The sequence below is a fragment of the Phragmites australis genome, chromosome 3 (genome assembly GCF_958298935.1).
Source record: "Phragmites australis chromosome 3, lpPhrAust1.1, whole genome shotgun sequence".
In the NCBI taxonomy this organism is placed as follows: Eukaryota; Viridiplantae; Streptophyta; class Magnoliopsida; order Poales; family Poaceae; genus Phragmites; species Phragmites australis.
The window spans coordinates 7,011,879-7,022,077 of record NC_084923.1 but is presented as its reverse complement, the minus strand read 5'-3'; the positions used below and the strand labels follow the sequence as shown (position 1 = coordinate 7,022,077).

Below are 10,199 nucleotides of genomic sequence, written 5' to 3'. Positions count from 1 at the left end.
AAACAGACCTGACATTATAACATCCATACAGACGTGTGAAACATTAGTCCTTGCTCCTATGCAACATTCATAAGAAAGAACAGACAACTGCTAAATCCATGTCCAGCTACAAGTTGTGATTTAGAGAGTTCGAACGATCTGATAGAGATCTCAGTGGAACCAAAGATTTCATAGCTGCAGAACAGTTATGCTTTAATTCTAACAAAGTAGGCTTCTTATAACACTACTTCGAGAACGACATAAAACCTCACATAGAACCCAAGATTTCATAGGTTTCATGGCAAGCCTACATGCTAATAAGATCACCTAAAAACAGACCTGACATTATAACATCCATACAGACGTGTGAAACATTAGTCCTTGCTCCTATGCAACATTCATAAGAAAGAACAGACGACTGCTAAAACCTACTGCAACTTAAACATTCAGTGAGGGGCAGCAACTACGCAGCTGCTGATTTGGTGCTCCTTGCCGGAGTCCTCTTTGGATGCTCCTGCCTCGGCAAGATGGCGCTGTCGGATGAATCCGAGCTGCTGCGCTCCCCAGCCTGCCCTTTGCTCGACATCATCTTCCCAAGCGCCTTCTTCGGTGTCGTGGCGCCTTTCACCCTGCCACTGGCGCCCTTGCTGTTGCCACGGTTCTTCTCTGCGTCGGTACCGGCGGTATCACACTTGTCTAGCTTTGTGGTCTTGGACAAGCTGAGGTCTTCCACGGCCATGACTCCATCCCACTCGTCTTCGGTGTTTGTCGTGGCACCTGACCTTGAGCTCTCGTAGGAGCCGATGCCAATGCTATCAGCTCGGATGGTGGCTGCTGCAGAAGCCCTTGTCTGCTCATGGTATAGCACCTGCACAACAATCCTCAGAGGTAGGCGCTCGTTCTGCACAGCATGGGCGCATGCATCAGGCGACAGCTTCCTGCAGTCCATGAGGCCACAGAGCCTCTTTTTGTCGCTCTTGCCCAAGCTTGGGTGCTCCTGTTCAAAATTTAAGAGAGAAATATGTTTTAACTTCCAACTCAATTTTTAAGAATTACAAGAAATGAGAATCAAATGGAATGTATATCTTAACCCCCATGACATACTTGTAACAGCCATGTATATGAAAGAAATTCCTGAACTAAGAAAAAAAAACGCCACTGTCCACAACGCATCAGGAGTATTGCTTAAGTAACTAAAGCATTAGGAAGCGATTCACTATTCATACGAAAATTTTCAGAATGGTTATGCCATTTTAATAAGTAGTTGCAATAATACCTTCAGATACATATCAATGGCCCGATATAGCCCATCATGAACTGGCCTTGAATTGCCTGAAACTGTCTCAGCTAGACTGAAAAACTTAAAAACGGGTATATTTGGGTCCTTTGCAACCTCTGCCAGATATCCATCAACAATTTTAGCCACTGTAATCATTGATACACTAGGAGCTGATACATGACCACTCACTTCACCACCATTATGTTTCTGAGCATTCTTGTTATCTTGTCTGACAAACTCTTCAACTATACTAAGAATCATGTCAATGTCATAAACTGTGGTATCCCCATCCACGGTAGGGATCAGAAGATCTGACACTGAGGCTTCTTCCAGTTGCCGTGCAATACGCTTCATAAGCTCTTTCCTGCACATTTCTCCACATTTCAGCAAATTTGTTGCCTTTAGTAGCTTTAAAAGGAAGCTGCATGAGACTGAACCTTTCTCAGATGGCAACAGACATGTGATGGTAACTAGCATCGCCCGAACTTTTGCATCACCATGGATCATTGATACCTTGCTCAATGACGGAAGCTTCTTGTACGTGTAGGCCTTAATTGCCTCGCCAATCACATCTTTGGGCACCATACCCTTGGTTTTGATTGCTGTTATGACTTGTTTGTAGGAATCAATGTCGAGATCTGTCAGATCTTCAACCCACCAATCCTTTGGAACAAACTGCTGCTGCTTGACTCCATTCCACGGCGAATCATGGCCATTCTCGGTTGGGAGCTTCTTACGATTGTACGTGTATGACCATTCAACCTTTGAAATATCAATAGAGGCTTTTGAAGCAACAGAGTCAATGCAGTGGCTAACCAGTTTAAGATCCTCTGCCCAAGGTAAATGAGCCTTTGTTGTCCCAAGAACAATAATAGAGTCTTTCCAGCTTCGGAATATGCTTGAGCTGAGGAAGACATCAATCTTATAGATCAGATTGCCCTTGTCAACAGATTCATTCATCTCCAAGTACTCTGCAGCACAGCGGGCAGCAATCACATTGTAGGCGTTGAGTGTGACTATCATGCCATAGCAAAACTTAGCACAGATTTCAAAAGCCTTTGCACCACCAGGAATGTCATGAATATGGATCTCAATATTTTCATCACCAGTAGTTGGGATCAACTTCTGAAAGCGGGCACACTTGGATAGAAGTGGAAACTGCATGGTTGCAAAAAGTAAATAAGAAAAACATTGTTCAAGTAACGAGGAAAAAGAACAGTACTTTTAATAAAACATCACACTCCAGTAATTGAACAATGCATAATGAGAACTAAATACGTTAAATTAAGTCCCTAATATGCAAAGAAGGAACCAACACGAAGCAATAGGCTGAAGTAAAACCCATCTACAGGAGAAAAAAAATTCACATATCAAATTCTCTGTGAGGAAAAAAAAAACTAGTTTAGGCACGTCTTCACTAGACTTTACAGCATGGAGGCATCAGACTATTTTGGTAAGAAGATGTCAAACCACACAAAAGGTCATGAGCTCATGACCTCCCAAAGCACAAGTGATTTCTACTCTCCACAGTCCTATGCAAGCAGCTGTACAAATTTATACGAATGAAAAGAACATAGTATGTACCTTGTGAAGGTAAAACTTTGTTGTCCCTATACGTACAGTGATGTCGCTGACCAATTCACTTCCCACAATGCTGCAAGGACAAACGGTTCTCATAAGTAAAGGAATACAAAGTTATTAATATAAAAAGCACTTGATGCCTTAGAAGAGAAAGGCAGCCTTTGATTTCGCATTCAAGCCTAATCGTCTTGAGAACTTGTAAGCATTGGGTTTGTTTGTTATAAATGACCAAACATGATATGGACGGGTAACTTTATAAATCAGGGGGGCATATAGCAGTACATCACAGATATTGTTGGATGAACAAAATATCATTGATCTTCTATACACATTTCAAGAAAAAAGAAGGGGTGTATAGTGGGTGTATAGTGTTGCTTTAAGAAAAGTAGGAAACAACTTGAGAAGTAAGAAGAATGCTAGTACAAAAGGACTTTTTTCTACAGAAATAAACCAATTCCTGTGCAAGAAAAAAAGATTGAGCAATTTGACCGGTAATTCTAAATGAAGCATTCTAAAATCAGTTTCTAGCCTTCGGTTCACCTATACCTTTGTTCCTTTATGTACTTATGAACTATATTTTCTTCAAGACGATGATTCCGTTTAGGTTTTTCTTCATATCATGAAGATATATTCTTTACACAGACTGAGAGAAGTGGTGGGCCTTCCTCTCTAACCAAGTCTGAAGAAAACCACATTGAATAAAACATGCAAGTCCATGTTGGAATATACATGTGGATTCCACAAACTAATGAACTATGTCCAAATATGACTAACAAGATACAACAATTATTCATAATAGATTTGACTGTTCGATAGCACCTTGCATAGCATGAACCCTCAAGGGTCTTAAAATCAGGGAAATATTTACCAAACCAAACAAGAGATTTTTGTTCCTCAAATTCATTTCCGTGCCACAGTACATTTTATCGGTTCTTCAGGTACATATACAATCTAAAAAATGTATCGCATATCCCATACATTTAGCAAGCAGCACTTTAAAAGAATGAACTGAAGTTCAAACCTACAGTGACAACTTCTACAGCCAAGTAACAGTTGAGGTCATGTAGAGATTAAAAAAAAGGATTCACTTGGTTAAAGAAAAAAAGGATTCAGATATTCGGATAGTCATATGGTAATCAAAAGGCAACAACATAGAAAGAATACGTAAGAACAAGGTAAAAGAGCAAGCAAGAGAAGCGATCAATCACCTGACTTGGTTCCCATCATCCTGAAAGGTATCAGGGTTCGATCCAAGCTTCATAAACTTCATCTTGAAACAAGAAAGAACAATCCTACAGCTTTTCACTTACTCCTCTAGTCCAATGCGCACAGAGGCCACCACCAGTCCACCACTTCTAAGAACACCGCAGCACAACACTACTATCCCATACTTGTCCACAACAGCAACGGCAAACCGCTGAGAACAAAGAAGGACAAGAAGTCACTCCGCTGGTGGCTGCTGCGCCGAGAAGACCGAATATTGCAACGTGCCGGTGCCGGCCAGGAGATCGCTCGTACAATGAAAACAAACAAATAACAAGATCGGTTCTGATGCAGTAACGGCACTCCTGCTTCAAGCACACTCCACCCCAACCTACTTATGCGGCCCACTGTTGCTGATATCGTAGGCAGTGAGGCCAGAAGGGGAGGAGCACAAGCACCTCAGGAGAAGTAAACTATATGGAGAGGAGAGGGGGGCAATGAACCAGAGGAGGGACACCCACAAAGCACAAAGCTGACACACCCCCACCTCCCCCTGCTATTTGTTAATTGCTTGTCCTTCTTGATCTGAGAAAAGATTAGTATAATTCTTCCCACCCCTCTTATTTCCTCACTGCACTTGTTCTAAAAAAAATCAAGATTCACAGAGGATCTTGTGTCCACCATCATAAATAACTAGTCCACATTCCTCACCACACCATTCCCCAAGTGGTTATCTCTCTCAACTATCTCTGCAACGACGGCAAAAACAAACGTTAGTAGTACTCTTAACAAGTTGAAGCAGGAGACATTGAGCATCTTTTTAAAATGCAATATGGGGAGGCAATGGAGAGACCAAGAACCACTTGCTCACTCTGGTCTGTGCTTGCTTGTGTGGCAATCTTTTCGATATGCCAAGATCTCACAGTTTTGTGCCGAGATGACGAGGATAAAAGAAATACAACTACATGGAAGAGGGGGGAAAGCTATAGAAGAATCAAAAACCATCAACAGGTAGCAACGGCAGCCACAATGTGACAGCCATGAGGAAGCATGTGGGCGGCATCAAGGTTTATAGCAACCACAGGGAAGGCAACAAAACAAGGTACCCAACAAGGCATGCAGCAACAAAGGCAAAGCAAAGGCAGCATCAGCCATGACCCGAGAAAGAGGAACACTGTGAGACCCACCCCGAGAAAAGACTTCCCCCCGAGCAATGGAGCCACCCCTGGCCCCTCATCCTCCCCCAAGAACTGCTCAGGAAGACGAGTGCGCCACAGATGCAGCCACGCAAGTGTGTGCATGCATCGTGTGCGTGCACATGCGCCTGTCTCTCTGCCTCTGCGTGTGCCTTTGTGTGTTGGGACTGGGAAAAAGACGGTGGTGTGGTGCGGCAATCAAACCTCAGTGGCCTGGCCTTGCAGGTGTCCTTCCTCCTCCTCCACCTCCAATGGCTGCGCCGCTCTCAGGAGGCGGCCCCCAGCATGCCTCCTCTCCTCAAGCACCCACCCACGCCACCCTCTCTCTCGCTACACATCAACGCATTAAGGTGAAGTGATGCAACATCCAACGGCGAAAGAGAAAGAAGAGAGCGGCGGAGTGTTTAGAGAGAGAGAGAGAGAGACGATTCAGAGGAGACGAGCAAGAGGCTCACCGCAAGCGTCCAAGAAGCTAGCAACAGCAGCGGCAAGGGAGCAGCGACGCTCGGATGGAAGGCTTTCCTGCTCGCCTTTGGGGTTGCCTTTGCTTTGTTTGGTCTCGTTTGGTTCGTCGGGCGGCGAACTGCGCGACTGTGCGTGTGTGTGCGCGCGCGTCCCCATATTTCAATAGGGAATAGAAAGCTCTCACGCCGCACTCCTGCGCCTCCTGCTGCAGGGTGGCCGGCCGGCCGTGGCTCTCGTGCCTTTTCCTCCCCTGCTTTTTTGTGATACGTATTTGTGCTACAGTATGGGCTCCGTCTTTCCAGCTACACACTACAGTCCATGGAATGCACAGAGTAGCCGTGCAGTCGTCTTCTTTGCCTGTCTGATCCCTAAACTGATCAATGCAAACCCCCGTTCAGACGGAAAAAAAATACTGATTTATATCTTCCTTTTCTGATTCAACTGCTAGCATACGTAATTAAGAGAAAGAAAAAAATACGTAGCATATACAAGAGATCTTTCTGTAAGACTAGATCTCATAAAATTTTCTTTCAGTTCGATAGGTCTGAATAAGTGGGCCTCGCTGAAATCCTAGTCCCTCTCGGCAGAGGATAAGCCCCGAGCACAAAAACCAGAGTAATTGTTATTTATTTCCTGACAATAATACTCTATTTGGTCCCAAATATAAGTTTATTAGAACATGACAGTGTCTCTAATATGATATTTTAACTAATAATATCTATAAAATATACTATTTTAAATAGAAAGATTATGTATTATAAAAGTATTTTTTATGTGAATATAGTAACATTAATCTTATATTGTCAATTTATATGAATTTTTTAGTTATTGATAGTCAAAATATAAGTTTATTAGGACATCAACACTATCTCCCATATGACATTTTGATTAATAACATCGATAAAAATATATTACTTTAAATAGAAAGAGTTATATATTATGAAAGTATTTTTTATGATAAATCTAGTGATATGAATCTTATATTGTCAATATATATGGTTTTTTAGCTATTGATGATCAAAAGTAAAAAATGTTTGTCTTAGAACAAATCTAAATGGACTTACATTTAGGATCAAATGTAGCAGTGCTTTTGGATAAGTATCAGTTTCGTATTGCTGTATATGGATTATATGCGACTACCTGCACATATATACATTGAAGACATTTATTTCGTTTCTGGGTTGAGTGTGGCTTGGCTTGGCTCTGACTCGAGCTAGAAAAAACAACCAGAATTAGGCGTGCTGGGGCATCTATGAACTTGCTAGACCTTAGCAGGCGTCCTGGAGCTGATTAGGCTGGGCCTAATAAAACTCAAACCAATTATGCTAATGAACCAATTATTAATTTGGTTTCGAGAAGAGAGAAGTTAGTAGATCAATAAAATTAAGTAAGCCATCAAAGAAAAACAGCAAAACTATATTCCTGACATCTAGTTTGAGGACGTCCATTGCCACTTTTTTCAATAAGCGGTACAAAATTTAAAAAGAAAAGGTTTTGAACTTTCGGCTTGACAAAACTAAAATCGTTAGCTAGAAATTCCTAATCTCATCTCGGAAAAATTAATCTTTCAAGTCAAAATTGATTTCCAAACATCCATCTAAAAGAAAACCAACCGTCATTTCGAGATTCATAAAAAAAATTTCACTTTGCGAGATGGAAGCAAAAGACGAGGGCAGCGCAGCAGTGGCTGAGATTCACATGAGTGTTGAGATCAAGTGGGAGGGAGAAGGCTACACCGCTGAAGCACTGGATGGCAACGTTTCTTCTACAGTTCTACTGCCATGCTTCGACGAAAGGTGTTAATCGACACGGGCTAAATCTAACGGTAGCGGTTTTCAATTATACATGAAGAGTAGAGCCATGAAAGAAGGGCGAAAAGGGGGCTGCCACTAATAATAAGTATAGGCTAATAAAGCTTCTTTTTTTGCTTAAGCAGGCCCCAGATCACACAAAACCAGGACGTCAATACCTTCATCATCTCTGATCGAAAATGTCATGCTTCTGATAAAGTTGTATCGCCTTTCATGCGTCTAAAATATTCCGCATGCTGGTTTTCAACCCGAGGTCGAGATCTTTTTGCGCACGCCCGCGGTCGCGGCGACCCAGAACGAGAGCGGCCAGTAGCTTCTGATCTCTCGTCGCTCCTTTTTCGCTTGGACGGCCGCTTTGGAGCCGCCCGATGACGCGTGTGCCGCGCGCGGCCGTGTGACGGCAGGCGGACGTTGCAAAGCGAGGCTCGGCGTGCATGCGCCGTGGGACGGGCCATGCACTTGTAGTAGTTTCTTAATGCGATAGCTTACTGTGCGTCTATCTGCATTGCATGTGTACATGGCTTTTCTTTTTGGTGATAGGTTGCAACGCATGGTCGCATTCACCAACGGCAAGCTTTAAGAGATTGCAACCTTGTGCCAAACCTGCGTCGCTGCCTCGCCGATCGATGGCCGGCCACCGTCTCCATCCAGTCACTGGAGTCCCTTGAAGATGGTTACACTGCATGTTTCCCTTCCCTTTGGGGTTTGGGCTATGACCCATCCCAAAATAAAAATGATTAATTAGATTTATGTCATCACGATTTTGTCAGTTTTGAAAAATATAATTACAAAAGTCGATATTGTAACCATGCCATTGTTCATAGTTTGTATTTCTAACATTGTCAATAGCATATGCATTTTGTACAAATTCAACATGTATTGGACAAAAATATCCTCATCTTCAACTTTGCCATCTCCTCCCGTTCGACCCACCACTAAGTTGTCCTCTACCTCACCTCCGACAGCTCCTTTGCCTCGTCTCCTTCTAGCCCTCTGGCTCTCCTCTAGCCGCCACCGCCTCCCCCCCCCCACCTCTTGGTTGCCCTTCCGCCACCACTTCGGTGGCCCCTCATCCTTAGCTTCTCCCAGATTCTACCACGATTGCCATGTCCATGACGGCTATGACTCCCCCCTCTCCTCTTACGGTAGTTGCAACAAGGGCTATAGTGCAACCTAGAAGCTCATGACGGTGGCGGCGCCCCCTTTCCTCCTATGGTAGTTGCAACAAGGGCTATGACGCATCCCAGAAGCTCATAGCGACGATGGTGCCCCCTCTCCTCATGCAATAGTTGCAACAAGGGCTATGGCGCAACCCAGAAGCTCTAGCCTGACGTCAATAAGATTGTGCTGCTTATGGACATGGTCGCCTTCAAGGCATGCATTGGCATTACCCCACGTAGCCCCAAACATGAGCGGCTTGTTTGAGTCCCTCAAGTACTCCCTTGCCCTGCACCTTATTGACCTCTTGCTCGATCTTACCGATAAGCAGCAACCACGAGCTAGTAGGGCGATATGCATGGATGGTTCGTGGAGGGGATTGTTCAACGAGGAGATCAAACGGCTAGGTGAAGGGGTGAAGTGGATGAGGTTGCCTGAGGAGAAGCTTGGTTAGTGGTGGCTAGGGATGGGGGAAGGAATTGAGGAGATGGGTGTGCTGGAGAAGAATGAGAGGACAATATTTAGAACTCGAGACAAATTATAATGGAATTATCCTGATTTAAACTTTTGTAGCGGGATTTTTCAAAATAGATAAAATTATAATGACATGATCTAATTAACCCAAAATAAAGTGTAGATTAAGTGCTAGGATGGTAGCATTAGCATACAAAGCGGACGGGTCATGGTCGTACGTGTTCGTAGAGACAAGTCGTAGGCAGGGTAGTGGCCGGGTAGAGTCGTAGAGATGGGCGGGCAATGGCGTGCGACTGTGCGAGGAGAGGCGAGCCCGTAGTCGTATTCTACTGCGCCTGCCTGGTCTACGCTATGATGACAGCCGGGGGAGGGACCGGCCTCGCCTCCGGTGCGCGGCGCTTTCGAGGCGTGCCGTGCTCGCTCTGGCCGCGACAACGTATCATGATGTTGCGCTTCACGAAGCAGCCGCTGCCTGCTACACCCTCTACTCCTGCTCTGCTGTGCTGTGCCTGTGCTGCATGCATCCCTACCCTTTTTCCCCTTTTCCCGTACGTAGGTGAACTCGAGCGCCGCAGCAGCAGCAGCTACGCACTACTCCTACAGTCCTACTACCATCTTGTACTACAAGTACTTTGTTTCTTATCGTCTCATTTCGCTGTTTCTCTCTCTCTATCCACTCGCACACATACAGAGACGGCATTGTGCGTTGCACAGCGGGGCTTCCGATCGGCGAGCGCTTCTAGAGACGGCCGGGTTTTGTGGTAAACCCAAGTGCGACGTAGTTGATTAAGTCCCGATTCCCTGTACCTAAGTTTTGTCTCTGGATTACTGGGTCGATGTGTCACTGGTCGGTTCTGGTCAGTCATGCACTCATGCTAGTTTAGCTTCATCACGAGCTCATACGTGTTGCTACCCCGGGGCATCGGTCATGTCCCACAGCGGGATCTGAATCTACCTTTCGCACTCTTGCAGTCTTGCGTTGCGTTGCTCATTCATCCCGCGTTAAAGTAAAGTTGGTTACAGTTTGGGGTTCTCAGAGCTGTGGAGTCTTTG

The 10,199-nt window shown here is 44.6% G+C and overlaps 1 protein-coding gene across 7 annotated transcripts; it reads right to left on the bottom strand.

The window, feature by feature from the left end:
* Positions 1-304: 304 nt before the first annotated feature.
* On the bottom strand, positions 305-5,950 carry LOC133911856 (BTB/POZ domain-containing protein NPY4-like). 7 transcript variants are annotated; one of them, XM_062354291.1, is made up of 6 exons: positions 5,694-5,950; positions 5,230-5,568; positions 4,048-4,791; positions 2,843-2,912; positions 1,256-2,416; positions 305-976 (listed from the first exon to the last, which is right to left on the bottom strand). In XM_062354291.1, exons 3-6 carry the CDS (start codon positions 4,107-4,109, stop codon positions 443-445), a joined length of 1,827 nt encoding a protein of 608 aa, XP_062210275.1. In that variant the 5' UTR covers positions 4,110-4,791; positions 5,230-5,568; positions 5,694-5,950; the 3' UTR covers positions 305-442. The 7 variants fall into 7 exon arrangements, with proteins under 7 accessions (XP_062210275.1, XP_062210272.1, XP_062210277.1 ...); XM_062354288.1 differs by having other exon boundaries at positions 5,443-5,568; XM_062354293.1 differs by having other exon boundaries at positions 4,048-4,256; positions 5,443-5,568.
* Positions 5,951-10,199: the final 4,249 nt, after the last annotated feature.